Below are 15,751 nucleotides of genomic sequence, written 5' to 3' on the forward strand. Positions count from 1 at the left end.
TAGCTAGATCTTAAAGCTTGCAGCTACATGCTTAAAATCAGAAACGATTCTCTTTATGCTTATTGTTTAAATTGTACTTGATTCAAGTATCTGCCATAGTCTTGTATCTTAGAAATGAAGATTCTGAGCTGAAGAACAGGTAGTTCAAGGTGAAATTTCATCTTCTAACATCAAACTCTCTCGCACACAGCTACTTCATCATTTCCAATATTTTAAGAATATTTGTGATTAAAATACTATTTTCTTGGAAAAATCCAGGCATGTATTTGCAAATCACAGCCTCACAGACATGAGCAAGTGCATTTTCTTTGATGCTGTTTCTCTTTATTTAACACAAAAGCCAGCCTTTTGTCTATGTGAATGTTCTATTACGTAGCAACAAGATTCAGCACGAATAGGTACTGGAATAAAAAGGATTCATACGGTTACATTTAACCTGTACCATTTTAACTGTAGAAGAATTGCTATTAGAACCCTGAGGGTGGTGAGCGCAGCACAACGACCGCCACGAGGTGACGAACGCTTGGAGAATTTCCGCTATTTTTATTGCAAGACAACAAGCGGTTCTGGCGTGGCACCCACGGCTGATGCGCAGCTGCTGCGGAGCGGGACAGCTGCTGGGCCAAGGGTTCGAATCCCCCTCCTCCCTCATGGTGCGGAGGAGCCGAGGGCGTAGGAAGCGCTGTAGCCGCTAAATGACGTTACAGAGAAAAGCCGTTTGTAGCGTGGAAGTTTCAAGCCGTGTGCGCCGGGCAGCTGCTGAATGAATGCCGCTGGCTTTGTCACGGTATGTGAGCGCTGTGAGCGCGGTGCCTCCGCTGTTGGCGCAGCTGTTTGAAATGTCACCGCTCCCTCCCGCCCAGCACCGCCGCAGCACAGTGCAGCCGGCAGGGGGCGCCGCGCAATAGAACGCATCGCCGCATGCTCGGTAGCCGCAGCGCCGCTGCCTCCTGCCCGCTGGAGCGGGGAGCGCGGCTGCGCGTTGCGCCGGGACCCGGAAGCGCTGTAAGCGGTGTGAGCGGTGTAAGCGGCGGCGGGGCTGTGCGCGAGCAGCGGCGTTCAGCGGCCGAGCGGGTTCACGGAGCGCCCGGCGCCGCGCTGGTGTGTGAGGCCGAGGCAGCGCCCGAGGGCGGGGGAGGGCGCGGCCATTTTGTGTCTCGCTCGGCGGGGTGGGTGCGAGCCGGTGACGGGGGCGGGCCCGAGGCGCCCTCTGCGCTCCAGAGCGGGCTGCACTAACGGCCCCGTCGCCGTCATTAGGGCGAGGAGCATCGGAGCGGCTCGGGGCTCCGCGGTGCGTTTGCCGGAGGGGAACAAAGGCGGCGGGCCGGGCGGGGCCGAGTAAGGCGGCCTGGCCTTGGCGGTGACAGGAGCGGGAACAGGGCCGCGCCCGGAGGGAGAGTGGTGGGGCTGTCCTCTGTGCGGGGCTGTAATAAGAATAGCGCCCTTGGTGCTGTAAGAATAGCGCGCAGTATTTCATGGGCTATATGTGTCTGCGGGGGCAGCAGAGCTGGCCGCGTCGTCTCGTACTTCTAATAATAGGCGGCAGTGCGATGTGGCGGCCTGGAATGGGACGGGGCTGTCCGAGTGCAGTAAGCGCTTCAAGTGCTTTTAGAGCCTTCAAGTGCTTTTAGAGCTGAGTGCAGTGCGGAAAGAGTGAATCTGAGGAGAGTTCTGGCAGAGCTGAGTGCTGTTGTTGTCGCAATTCTTTTGCAGATTATGAAATTGCTGTTAGGTATTTTCTCAAGGAGGTCTGGGGCGGAAGCAAGTCTCCACAGGAATTCTTCGTCAGTCACCTATGAAGCTCCTGGTTTTAAAGCTGTGCTTCTGCAATGAAGAAAAGGAGACGGCTCGCAGCAAATGTAAACGAAAAGGTTCACCTTGGCCATGAGAAAGTTGCTTCGGATCAGATTCTTGTAGTGGACTGTGCCCAGGAAATTGTCTCCAAGTCTGCAGAAATAGCTCCCGCAGATCAACTTGAATCTGCCCCAGAGCTTTCACCCTCGTCGGAACAAAGGAAGCTCCTCAGCTCCTTACAGTACAACAAAAACCTGCTCAAGTACCTAAATGACGATAGGCAGAAGCGTCCCTCATTTTGTGATTTACTCATAATCGTAGAAGGAAAAGAATTTAGTGCTCACAAAGTCGTCGTGGCTGTTGGGAGTAGTTATTTTCACGCCTGCTTAAGCAAAAATCCAAGCACTGATGTCGTCACGTTAGATCACGTAACTCATTCCGTCTTTCAGCATTTGTTGGAGTTTCTGTACACCTCCGAGTTCTTTGTATATAAAAATGAAATTCCGCTGGTGCTGGAAGCGGCAAAGTTTTTAGATATTATAGATGCAGTGAAGTTACTGAACAACGAAAGTGTTTCTAGCATACAGTCCGATGTGGTGACTGACACGCCTACGCCAGTAGAAACACTAACGGAGCTGACTGGTAAACTGTTGAATAGTCATCAGTGCACTTTCTGTGGCCGAAGTTTCTGTTACAAGAAGTCTTTAGAAAATCATTTGGCTAAAGCCCACAGATCCCTTTCACTGGAGAGAAAACATGGGCTAAAAATGGTTGAGAAAGCAGGCTTTTCCACTCGACGGTCCACGAGAAACCGTAAGTGTCCGGTTAAATTTGATGATAGCGATAGCGAAAGTGATGATGCGTCTGACAGCAACTTGGAGAAAGTCAGCTCTGACAAGGAAACATCCGATAGAAGTGAGTTTGAAGACAGCGGAAGTGAATGCAATGCTGATGAAGAAGGACAGGAGGAAGAAATGTCGGGTGAGGATTCAGACACCGAAGAGCCAAGTGAAAAAGAGCAAGATACTGAGGAGGGTTCCGAGGTGGCTGATTCGGTGGGAAGTATTCCTGAAGGATTAGCTCCAGTCATCATTCAAAGCAGTAACAAAAAACTGCTGCAGTGTCCCAAGTGTGACAAAAAGTTTGACCGAATAGGTAAGAAAGAGCAAGTTGGGTAGCGCTCTTCCTTTATTCTATGTGGTGGTGTCAGTTGTATGGGAGATAAAGGGAGCTGTTTCACAGAGGGTGAAGATGTGAATGTCTAGGTGACACCCTTTAGGTCACGGTAACTGGGAAAGTAAACCATTCCTCATAGCACTGGGACGTTTTTCTTATAGTAGCTGCATTGTTTCTTTCATCGTTTTGAAAATTTATACAATGAGAGGTTTATGGTGTGTGTTAGTTCCTATTTAGAGCAGTGTGTTTAGCTTGCTCTTGTTCAAAAAGTTGTTTAACAGGACTCGTAGAGCTGCTTTGTTTTCCTTATCTGTTTTGTTTTTTAATTGACTATAACATAAAAAATATACTTGTGAATTATTTTGACTTTCCTCTACAACTTGTTGTTTTAAAAGTACTTTGGTTAGTTGAGTTTACAGACAGTCTTGACTTTAGTGCTATCCACGTTTTGTAGATGGGGATACTGCTAATGAGGTAAAATTAATTTCCCAAATCCCGAGTTATGTAATAATAACTGTTCTGTATTAGAACGTCAGGACTTAACCTGTACTTTAAATGCCATGTCTTAAAATTCAAGGAAATCAGGAAAATTTCTTAATACAACACCTTTCTTTAAATAGTGAAATAGAGAATCAAACCTCAAACGTCTACTGGAGGCATTGTATTCATGCTAATAAATATTTTGTTTCTTCTGTTATGTAGGCAAATATGAGAGCCATACACGTGTACACACGGGTGAGAAGCCTTTTGAGTGTGATATATGTCATCAGCGCTATTCAACAAAATCCAACCTTACAGTGCACAGAAAGAAGCACTCGAGTGATACAGACTTTCATAAAAAGGAACACAAATGTCCCTACTGCAATAAGCTGCATGCGAGCAAGAAGACGTTAGCAAAACACGTGAAGAGGCAAGTCTGAGCTAATTTGACTCATGTTTATGAGGGATGGAGTTTTTGGCTCTATTTATATAATTGGTTGTAAGTATCTTTTCAAAGGCGCTGGGGATTAGCAATGTCAAACTGACTTGCCATGTAGAGTGCACAAGAACTGGCTAAATAGCAATTCTGCAGCAGTTCTGTAACTGTTACAGTGTCGTAGGTTTTTATGTTAGAATGCTCAGATTAGCTCTTAGAGTCAGTTAGAACACAAGTCTTTGTAAGTTTTTAAGTTGAAGGAAGGATGAAAGGCCGTTGGTTTTGTATGTTGATATCATACTGTTGGTGATAATAGATGGAAAAACAGTTTCCCTCTGGATTCTTTGAGGTTAATTAATTGTTTGTGACAAGTCTGTGTATGAGGTATTAATATTTACACATCACTTTTTCTCTTTCTTTGTTATTATCCATGTAGTGTTGTAATTTAAACTGTCCTTTGTGTCATCAGTTGTCATACGAGGTTCTAAAGGTCTGTAGTCAACACTGTTTTCCAGTTACTTGTGCCTTTAGAACTGCTTTATTATGAATGTCCTGTTCTGCTGTTCAGTCAACTTTTATGACACACAGAGTTTAGAAATTGATATTTAGTATTTGGGTGATCTTCGTCTTAGAAAGTTAAGAATGCTTTCTGCTGCTGTCCTTCTCCAGGTTTCATCCAGAGAATGTGCAAGAATTTCTTTCTATTAAAAAGACCAAGAGTGAAGGTTGGAAATGCGATGTAAGTAGTACTTCAGTAGTTCTGTTTTTTCTTATAGATACTGTTTTGTGACCTGAATGCTGAAGCAAAAATAAGGTATATGCTTCTCTGAATTGTCAGCCAGCTTTATAAATATAAATTATTTCTTCATGTGTAGATTTAGAGGCTGGATTTTGCTCTCTGTGTTCAGAACTCACCAAGCTGAATTCTAAAATAGTTTGAAGAGCCCGTTTTTTTCATGTGATTAGCTATTACTTTTATTGAAGTACATCAATTTGCAGATGATTAAACTTGAGAGTTATGAATACTTAAACAAGGAAGCATTTGTTCATCTGTTGATTGCACGTTTTAAGCACTGACCTTAAAGTATATGTTTTGGGAAGGCCTTGAAAGCATATGTTAAGCGTGAGTTGTTTTCTCATTTAACTGTCTGTGTGTGGAATTATATCTACTGTAAAAAGAAAAGTGCAGAATTTCCATTCATTCTGCATCTGCTGCCAGATAAAGTTTTAAGGTTTTAAATGTGGTTTTCTGGTTTTAAGGCAATCAGTGTGCATTTATTTTTGGTTAAGACAGTTGTTTTGTTTAGCAAACTGCTGTAAGCATCTATATGTCTAATACTAGGCGCTGTAACGTGATATAATTACTAGTTTTGCTTTGTTTATGAACTTTGGCTTAGAAACATACAGGAGGAGGTTGGGAAATATCAACTGTAGGGATCAGTAGCGTTCATTCTGCGGGTGACTGCAGCATGGTTGGAGGTACTGCATGGCTGCCTGAGGGTGTTCTCTTCCAGACAAAGTTACATTGTATGAACATTTTACAGATTCCATTTGCTACTAAAGAAGAAACATTTTAGGAGAAGGAATTAATCATACAGCTGTGTACGGGGAGATGACTGCCTGTCTCTGCTCTGCCCTCGTGAGGCTCCATCTGGAGTACCGTGTCGAGGTCCAGGGCCCCCAGTACAGCAAAGATGTGGAGCTGTTGGAGATTGTCTAGAGGAGGGTCATGAAGATGATCAGAGGGCTGGAGCACCTCTCCTGCAAAGACAGGCTGAGGGAGCTGGGTTTGTTCAGCCTGGAGAAGGGAATGCTGTAAGGAGATCTCATTGCTGCCTTCCAGTATTTACAAGGGGATCATAACAATGAGAGAAATCAAATTTTTACAAGGGCAGACAGTGAGAGGACAAGGGTGGGTGGTTTTAAGCTCAGGTAGGGAAGGTCTAGATTTGATGTCGGCGAAGCTCTTCACACAGAGAGTGGTGTGGTGCTGGAACTGGCTGCCCAGAGAAGCTGTGGATGCTGTGTCCGTGGAGCTGCTCAAGCCCAGGTTGGATGGGGCCCTGGGCAGCCCGGTCTGGTACCGGATCTGGAGATTAATGGACTTGCCTGGGGCAGGGGGGTTCAAACTCGATCATCCTTGTGGTCTCTTACAACCCAAACCATTCTATAATTATATTCTATGGTTTTGTGATTCTTACTTTAATAACAGCTAATAGTTCTTATTCCTTGAGGCTTTGATTATCTTAAAGTTGCAAATATTCTGTGTCTCTAATGCATATTTAGAGGTTATATTTTTCTATCGAGATTTGTGTTTGCTCTTTTAAAACATGCTATCAGACAATGTCCCAGTTGAAATAAGGGACAGGTATGACACTAGTTCTACAGCGGCTTATACGCCATCCCATAGAGGTGTGTGTTTTACTGTCTGAAAACAAACCAAAACTGTTTGCTTTATTATTATTATTATTATTTTTTAGTTAGGTTGATTTCTCTTCAGGAAAAGAGTCTGTAAACATCAGAATTGGTAGAAAGAGGGGAGAATGGAGCGTGTGGCTGTTTACATGATACCAATATGTTAGTTTGATTTCATTTCATCTATGTCCTAGTTTGCATAGCGTAATAGATTGGGATTTATGTGGACTCAAGTTTTTCTTTGCAGAGAGCAGGTGGAGTAAATTGTTAAAGCTGATAAATAAGGGAAAAAAATCTGATGATAGCAGAAGTATTTTTGATAATATATTGTGTCGTTTTAGATTTGCAAGAAGTCCTTCACTCGCAGACCTCATTTAGAAGAGCATATGATCCTTCACTCTCAGGATAAACCATTCAAGTGTACCTACTGTGAAGAGCACTTTAAATCCAGATTTGCAAGACTGAAACATCAAGAAAAATTCCATCTCGGTATAGAAACCTCCTTCTGACATGTAAACAATAGATTTAAAGTAAAACTTCCTCCACCATTGTATGTCCTGATCGGTTTGGTTTCTAAAATACATCTGCCCCCTTTTTTTTTTGTTTTCCCCCAATTCCTTCTCTTTTGGATTTTATTTTTTCAACTTTCTGTTCTGCTGTCCTTCTGAGACATTGTATCATATCTACGTCATATCTACTGGGGGGAGAAGTAAGTTTACTTCTGTGTTTTAAAAGTGTTCTGTGTATGTTGGTTCTCAGCTGTTGAGTCTGATTCTCCCTCAAGTTCTCCAGGGACCTTCTTCTTACTACCAAATATTTACACCACTTAGGAAGTAGGGAATAGATTGGTGATAGCAATGGGAATTCAGGTTTTGAAACAGATAAAGCGGGCTTGAATATTTTGACTAATAATTCTAAGTTTTGCTTTACAGTCATGACACTTGCCAAAACAACTGGTATTAGGAATAAAAGGAAGGTTTAAGGAAGCTTAATTAAACAGTACTGGCTGTAATAAACATCAGTCATTTATTAGAAGAATTTTTTTCTTTATTTTGTAAATTGATCAGGGTTTTTACAAGTCACTGATGTGTGTATATTGTTTGGTTTAACTGATAATAATACCACATGTGTCTGTTTGCCTGCAGGGCCTTTTCCCTGTGACATTTGTGGGCGACAGTTTAATGATACAGGAAATCTGAAACGCCACATAGAATGTACTCATGGAGGAAAGAGAAAATGGACTTGTTTCATCTGTGGGAAATCTGTTAGGGAACGGTAAGGAGGTGCATAACTGCTTGAACTTCAGCATCACAGAAATACATAGAATAAGTTCTAGCTTTGACTTTCTAATGTGAAGGAAACCACGTCTGGGGGCTAGCATGTGAAAACTTAGTGTGTGAGGCACAGGTAACACATAATTTACTGATGACCATTAAGAACTGTGCATAACATAATTATGAAGCAGAGTATTATTAGAGATGTCTTGCCTCTCACCCACTTCATTAAGGGATCCTGCATTTGCCAGAACATCTTTGGGAAAGAGTTTTCTCTCTTGGTAAATGCTCTGATGAGGAGAGGAAGTTGATGAAGACCTGTGAGAGTGGCTGAGAAGGAATTGGATTTCTGCAAACAGTTTCATGGAGTAATAAACTGTAAAGCCTTTGCTGCTGTTTCTCTGAATGGAGAAGAATGTTGTTAATTTGGCTGTTTGAAAAACTGAAGTTCCAAATGTTGACTAATAAATGCAATTTTTGTTCATATGCATAAATAGCAGCTAGTAGCAAATGCCATAAACTTCTAAATGCAGAGCAGTCCCTCAGTGCCTCATTTCCACTAGGAAACTGTCGAAATTAAACACATGTTTTTATTCCAGGTATGAATTAAAAAATGTAAGTTTTCATTAGTTGTTATCATTGTTTCAGTGCAGGCATTAATCAGTGCAGTGTTCTGTGAAAGGAAAACATCTTCAGAGGTTTCTAAACAGTAACATATTTGGGTTCTGAAAGCAGTCAGCTAATATATTTTTTATTTGAATAAAACAAGCTTTGTGTCAATGGAAAAGACTCTAGTGAGTTTTCCTTTGGGAATATTTACTGAAAAGCTCTGGGTTTGTCTTTATTGGAGCCTGTTTTCTTGATTTATTTATTTTCTTATCTCAATATCTGATAAAGTTGCCTGGAGTAATTACAAGAAGATGATTTGTCCCTGACAGATCACCGTGATGGTGTGTTATCCAGCAGTTTAATCAGTAGGGTGTATGTTAAAACATTGTAATGTAGTAATGAAAGAGTGAACAAACAGTAAAAGACGGTCTTACAATTCTATGAAGTTCAATTTGAACTGCGAGAGTTTCTTTATAAAACAAGTCAATATATATTTATACATTTCCAGTTTCATTTAAGTTATGCGATGCAGTTAATATGGAAAAATTACTGCTTTAATTAGAAATAACTACTTTTGTTTAAAACCTAGAATACCCTTCACTAATAGCATTTTTAACAGGAGCTGGTAATAGATTGAAGAATTTTCTTTCTTATGTAGTTCATTCACTTACCAGTTCTGTATACACTGAATTTTCTTTTCCAATTCCTTTGCTCAAGAAGGATTGCTGCCGACTTCGCTGCACTTTGAGTTTTTTGCACTTTGCAAAGGCAATAGTGGAAAAAAAAACAACTTGCAAACATACATACTTATCTACATACACAAAGCAGCTCTATACATTTAAACAAGCTCTGTGAGGAATTAATAGACTTCCATGATCTAGATGTCCTTCCATTTTGATAATAAAACTTAGAGAAACATAGTGACATATTGTATACAAGACACTGTCAAAATTGATGTTTTCTTCAAAGTACACTGTCCAAGCGTATGTTGGGATGATGTTATGTTTGATGATATTGTGTCCAGACTCAGCTGTTTGGGATACTACCTTTGGATAAATGCATGTGTGTTTGCATAAATTGAGACAGTTATTTGGATATGTTGCAATCTATCATAATTTAACTGAGGAAATGATGATGTATTTTACTTCTAAGTGGGAGTGACATTGCTTAAAATCTAATTCCACTGCCTTTTTAAAATAGAACGACTTTGAAAGAGCATCTGAGAATTCACAGTGGAGAGAAGCCTCATCTTTGCAGTATTTGTGGGCAGAGTTTTCGTCACGGAAGCTCTTACAGGTACAGATTTTTCTTAGATACAATGCTGAAGAGTCTCATTTGGTGATTTATTCACTTTGTCAACATAATACTTTATACTGTGTTTTGATGTATTCTAACTGAGTGCGTTAGTAGCTGCTTTAATCATGCTTAAGATTTGAATATGTTTTAATACTATGTGAGAAATCATTCATTCTTTAAAAATTATTTGTAATTTTAGCGGTTTCAGCACATAATCCTGTGTAAATTTTGCATTGAAGTTGAGTTTTGTGCCCTAGGGAAAACACTTCTTTGTTAATCAGAGAGAAATTAAGTGGAGGACTAAAATATTGTGTTAAATAAATTTTGGATGTGAGAGCTGAGCTCTGTCCTCTGTTGCTTTTTCAGAGTCATTAAGAATATTTCAACTGTTACTTCCTGATATTTTCGAGAAGCTTTAAAAAAATGAATTTTGTGATAATTCTGCATCGAAGTAGCAGTACAGATTATATTAACAAAGTTGTGTTTGGTGGCCATATGACTACAAATTCGCTAATCTTGAGCAGGGATGTGAAAGTAAATTTGTCTCCATTGTAATACAGGCTTCATCTAAGAGTGCACCATGATGACAAGAGATACGAATGTGAAGAATGTGGGAAAACATTTATCCGGCATGACCATCTGACAAAACACAAGAAAATACACTCAGGTAGGCTTGTTCTTTGAAGATTGTTGCAGAAACAGCTATTTTCAAGTAAACATATTATGGGTTTTCCTTACTGTATATCTGTGTGATGGTTTTGACTAAATACTCTTAAGGTCTGCTTTAGTAGGGCTCACCTTACATGTTCTCAGAGTTTATATGCTGAATGTTTCCTCCATGTTAACCTAGAAAGCCAAGGGACAGTCAAAAACATGTAACAGCAAATTGCTTTAAACTACAATATTAATAATAAGAAAAAGCAAAAGTGAAAAAGGAGGATTTTTTTAATGAGTTCAGATTTCTTTTTTTTAATAGCAATTTTGTGAAACTTTAATACCACAACAAAGAAGAAGCTGTCACAGTCTCTATCGTAGTTTGTACACTGATCACTTTAATGTAAAAGCATCAAAGAGGTGTTTCTGAAGTTCTCTGTCATGGAGAAGGAGGAATAAAGGAAAGTGGTGGTTGTCAGCCCTGAGAACAGGCAGATAGAGATTATCTAGGAAGGAAGAAATAAAACTAAAAGCATCTCCTAATTGTGCTGAATGTGGAAAGGTTACAAAAGGTACACATAGAGCAAAGGTGCATTAGGGACTTTCTTAAAACAGAATCCAAAGGGAACATGGCCTTCTACTAGGCAAAATGCTTCAGAGGCAGCATGAAAATATGAAAGTGATCAGAGTCCAAGCTTCCTGAGCCTTTACTTTGAAGGACAGCTTCTTTTTTAGTGTTCAGAATCATGTCTGCTATAAAATAAAGAAATCTTCTTTGAAAACTCGAGTAAAAAAAAAAAAAAAAATCCTCTTTTCTACTCTATTTGCTTTTTCCCCCTCTAGAAAGTTACATTCTTTGACTGTCCACACTCCTCCTACTTACATGAGAAGAAACATTCTGCCACTATTTGGAAGATCTCAAGATGACTAAAAAGAATCAAGATTATTTTAAGCAGCAGAATAAAAGAAAAAGGTAACTATGTAAATCAGGATAATAAGATAAATGCTGGGAAGCGATTCTAAGTTCTAAAAATCAGCGACTGAAATTAAATGGTATGTTTAAATAAGCTTCTCTTTAATATTCAGTAATTCAGAGGCTATACTACGTTTCCAATTGTAAAGAAGAGAGTAGATGGCTAGCCATTCATTTGTACCTCTTGTACAGTGAGGGTCTGAAGTGTACCTTATCTCATGAAAAGGAATTTGTATGTAGGAATGAGGATAAGGTCAGCTATACTCATGAACAAGAAATGGTAAAAACCTTTGCTCTGATAGAAATACCCTACTTGTTGAACTTTGTTATTTGATAACAGATAATCCTTTGGCATGAAAATCAAGGCATGGAAGAGTTTGATGTGGATCTAGTCTTATTTGTTATGATTACAACTCTTGGGCAGTTAGTAATTTCCAGAAGCTTTAAGTAAAATGTATTTAATTTTGCCTTTAAAGGTGAAAAAGCACATCAGTGTGAAGAATGTGGAAAATGTTTCGGCCGTAGAGATCACCTTACTGTTCATTATAAAAGTGTTCATCTAGGAGAAAAGGTTTGGCAGAAGTAAGTGTTGGCAATTTTAATAACTGCATAAACACATCTGTAACGTAACTGGTTTTGTTAAGACTTGCATGTTCGTGTAGAACTGTAGTTATCTATATTATGCCCGTTACCTTTGTCCTTGGTAAAGATACCATTATAGTTTGAAATGGATGTCAGAAGATTGCCTTTGCAACTGAAGCAAGTTATTTTCTCTGTAGAGTAATGAATTTAAACAAAAAAAATCAAATTATAATCCCATAGATAGAAGTCTATCAAATAATTGCAGTCTTGGTGTTGTTCTAAACAAATGGTTTGTTGTAGTATTTCTTACTATCATTACATACTAATTAAGAGTGAATTATTAGACATCATTTAAGCACTGTAATAATTTCCACTCTTACCTATTTAAGAAGCTGGGTGTAGATTGTTGATTCCAAAAGGAGGTAAATACTTTGAAAACCTAGGTATTTCAGTGCATTTAATATGCATATAGTTCATTCCAAAACAACTAACTGTAGAGCTATTTAACATGAAATACATTTTTTTCTTTAAAGGTATAAAGCAACGTTTCACCAATGTGAAGTCTGTAAGAAGGTTTTTAAAGGAAAATCAAGTTTGGAAATGCATTTTAGGACACATTCAGGTAAAAACAAAAATACGTGTGAACTTACTTTTGTATTTCAAAAATGATGGTATTACTTAATTTATTGCAGTTGTTAAGCATTCAGAGTAGGAGTAGCAGGATGCTGCCAGACTTATATTTCATCATGTATGTTGGCTCTTTCTGAATACTGCCTTCTGAATATGTGTAATTTGAAATGCTGGGAATCCTCAGCATAGGTTTGTGGAATGTCTCCACATCAAGAGTGTCTAATCAGTTTAGGGGTACAGAGAATGCTGTATTTCAACTGGTAATCTGAATGAGGATTTGAAACTCATTTGGAAGGGTTTGTGTCTTCAGAGAAAGTCATCGTCCTTTCAAAACGCGATGTATAAACCATGCTTATTTAATAATGGTGCTATAAGTGTTGAAAGAGAGGTGTTTTGTTTTGTTTCTTTGTTAGCTTGCTTTATAATCAGACTGTTGTTATGACGGAAATCCCAAATACTTGGAGAAGGGTTTGCCAGTATAACTCCTAAACTTTCAGGGGCTCCCTTGAATTGTTGCCGAGCATATGTTCTTTGTTTTCAGTACTCTCATTTTATGCTGGGTTCCTATGCTATGCACAGTTCGTCTTTATGCATAAGGTAGAGTTACTCAGAATCGATTGTCTTTACATCTTTTCTTTGCTTCTTTATAGGTGAGAAACCATACAAATGTCAAATCTGTAATCAGTCTTTTAGAATTAAGAAGACATTAACAAAGCACATGGTGATTCATTCAGATGCTCGTCCGTTTAATTGCCAACACTGCAATGCAACGTTTAAACGAAAAGACAAGCTGAAATACCATATTGATCACGTTCACGGAACAAAGGCTGCAGAGGAGGCACTGACATCTTCTTCGGAGGAAAAACTAGTGTCCTTACCAGTACCATACACTTCCGATGACAAAGTTTATCAAACTGAGGCTAAGCAGTACGTGGAACAGTCCAAAGCATATCAGTCGGAAGCCAAGACTTTGTTACAGAATGTATCTACAGAAGTGTGTGTGCCGGTGACTCTGGTACCGGTTCAGATGCCTGATCCTCAAGCTGATCTAGTACAGCATACTACTCAGTCACATGGTATTCTTCCTCCACAGCATGAGCAGGCGGATTATCAACGTGCGACAGATCTGTCGTTTCTAGAGAAATATACTCTTACTCCACAGCCTGCGAATATTGTTCATCCTGTAAGACCTGAGCAAATGTTGGATCCTAGAGACCAGTCATATCTTGGAACTTTACTGGGGCTGGATACGGCTCCTACTGTACAGAACATTTCAAACAATGAACATTCGTGATCAGAGCATAACATTCCACCTAATGTACAAAGCCATTAGCCAACAGGAGGCTGATATGGCAATTGAGATTTATATTTTATATTTTATTTGGACTCGTGAGTCTTCTGCATAGTTTTTGGAAAAACAGGTTTGTTTACATGATATTTGAACATTTAGGCACACTGATGTACACAGAGTGTTTCTTGTGATTTTAAGAGTTTATAAAATATTATAGATGGTCTTTTAAAAGATTATGCTCTGAAATATCTTTTAAGGGTAGTTGCCGAGATAATGTAATTATGTATCTGCCTATTAATTTAATATTTTTTTTTTGCCTTTCAGCATCTCACTGAGTTACAGTTATAAGTGTAATAGAAAGCATACTGGAAGAAAAAGGACTGTATCGAATTCATTAGGAATGGTAAGCATAGGCAGTAATACAAAACACAAACTTCAAATTATGTTTCACGTGTAAATTAAAATAGAATCCTCAGGCATCTTTGGAGAGGTTTTAGATTTCTAAAGACTCTGGAGCCAGGGTGATGGAGGGAGCTAGATGATACTCAAAAGGGATTTAGATATTTCATGAACGTAAAACAGGGAACTGTAAAGAACACCAGAAGTATAATTAGGCTACCTGCATTTGATCTGTTACTTTTTCCTTGATCTTAATATTGACATAAGTGTGGAGCTTTAGACAGTTCTGTTGTCTAATTTTTCAGTCATGCTTGTTTTCTAAAGTGTGCCCCACACTCTTAAATTTGAAATCAATGTCATGTAGCCTATAGAGCGTCATAAAGAACTGGTGTGATTTAACCTTGTTAGAGCATCAGTTGTACCAGGACCCCCCTTAGCATGTTCATTTTTCAGTTACCTGTGATGAAGAAATTTGAAGGCAGGTATTTGCAGGACAGCACTCAACTGTTTTTGTTAGAAAAGAAATGATCGCTGTCTTGTGCTGTTTATAAAGCAGAGTCAAGCTCTAGAGAGTATTCCATGTCTTCGGTTATTTTTAGCTTTTTCTTTAGTGGAAGTAAGGTTAAAAAAAAAAAAACACAACTATTTTGGACTATAAAGTCTAGCGTGATTTACCATGAAATCTAGTATAATTTAAGGACTTTAAGCTTTCTATTTGAAGCCTAATTTAAGTTTTTCTTCTTTGTTTGTACTGTGAAAATTATGCCAAAGAAGATATCCGATATCATTTTATAACCTTTGTTATTGCTCACAAGAATCACAGCCTAAGGCAAAATTTTCCCCAGTCTCCCCAGTAATCTGCTATTATTAAATTATTATATTAAAGTATCTGTAAGGTGGGAAGCTGGATCTATATGTATTATTGTAACAGTTGGATTTTTCCAGTGACCTGAACACAACCAATCTGTGTTGAGAAGCTCTTTTATCATCCCTGTTCTGTAAACTGTAAACACTGAACCTTTCAAATCCCATTTAAATACTTTGGTGTGAGATCTTGGTTTTTTTTTTTAGTTCCCACTGACTTCAGTGTTGAGCAGTTTGCAGGAGAGGGGCCAGAGCTGCCTGAATGTTCATACTTTGAAGCTTGTGCCCTATTGGATTCTTAACACACCAAAGATTTCTGTTAGCTGTTAAGTAGTGGCAGAGTTGTAGTATTTTAAGTGTTACTGATATTTAAATAGGACTTAGCCAAAGAAGCACAATAAAAGTCCTAAATTTTAAAGAGTTCAGTTTTTGAAACAGGACTACATATGTTTAACTGTTCTATGTTTGTATCTCTAAAGTAAAATTTAGAGCTGAGCTCTGGGAATGTTCAGACTGACATGCTGTAAATATATCTGGTAAGAAGCTGAATACAAGCAAATATACAGCAATAATGAGGCCTTTGAATGCCGCCTTCTGAAAGGACACTATCAAGTACTAACCTTCCTGCTTTCTAACTCCACCTTTATCTTCTTTTATAAACAAACCATTTGTCGTCTTCACACTCCATGACTTGGAAACTGCTGTTTTATCTGTAGTTTTCAAGTTTATATGTACATGTCATGTTACCATGTGATGTGAATCGTGAGTTCCATCATTTGTAACTGTACGATTAAAAGTAAGCTGACATCAGTGGGGTCAGTGCATTTCTTAGAATAAGAAGCCTAACAGTTGATTATTTCTTGTCTCTTCTGGCCTAC

General features: G+C 39.0%; 1 protein-coding gene across 5 annotated transcripts; it reads left to right on the forward strand.

Moving 5' to 3' along the window:
* The first annotated feature begins 356 nt into the window (after positions 1–356).
* Positions 357–15,683, forward strand: ZBTB41 (zinc finger and BTB domain containing 41). 5 transcript variants are annotated; one of them, XM_015869344.2, is made up of 11 exons: positions 357–787; positions 1,714–2,949; positions 3,673–3,880; positions 4,556–4,625; positions 6,643–6,790; positions 7,447–7,576; positions 9,385–9,480; positions 10,041–10,147; positions 11,584–11,689; positions 12,223–12,311; positions 12,970–15,683. In XM_015869344.2, the coding sequence occupies exons 2-11, from the start codon at positions 1,830–1,832 to the stop codon at positions 13,611–13,613; spliced, it is 2,718 nt and encodes a 905-aa protein (XP_015724830.1). In that variant the 5' UTR covers positions 357–787; positions 1,714–1,829; the 3' UTR covers positions 13,614–15,683. The 5 variants fall into 5 exon arrangements, with proteins under 5 accessions (XP_015724830.1, XP_015724828.1, XP_015724832.1 ...); XM_015869342.2 differs by lacking the exon at positions 357–787 and adding an exon at positions 839–1,101; XM_015869346.2 differs by lacking the exon at positions 357–787 and adding an exon at positions 839–1,023.
* Positions 15,684–15,751: the final 68 nt, after the last annotated feature.

This window comes from Coturnix japonica, chromosome 8 (assembly GCF_001577835.2).
Source record: "Coturnix japonica isolate 7356 chromosome 8, Coturnix japonica 2.1, whole genome shotgun sequence".
Taxonomy (NCBI): Eukaryota; Metazoa; Chordata; class Aves; order Galliformes; family Phasianidae; genus Coturnix; species Coturnix japonica.

Bases quoted from the DNA above. Each gene is read 5' to 3' on its own strand.
- ZBTB41 (XM_015869344.2), top strand. From the start codon at position 1,830: ATGAAGAAAAGGAGACGGCTCGCAGCAAATGTAAACGAAAAGGTTCAC. The intron at 3,881-4,555 runs GCAAGTCTGAGC...GTCCTTCTCCAG, and splicing joins TTAGCAAAACACGTGAAGAG to GTTTCATCCAGAGAATGTGC. The intron at 10,148-11,583 runs GTAGGCTTGTTC...TTGCCTTTAAAG, and splicing joins ACACAAGAAAATACACTCAG to GTGAAAAAGCACATCAGTGT.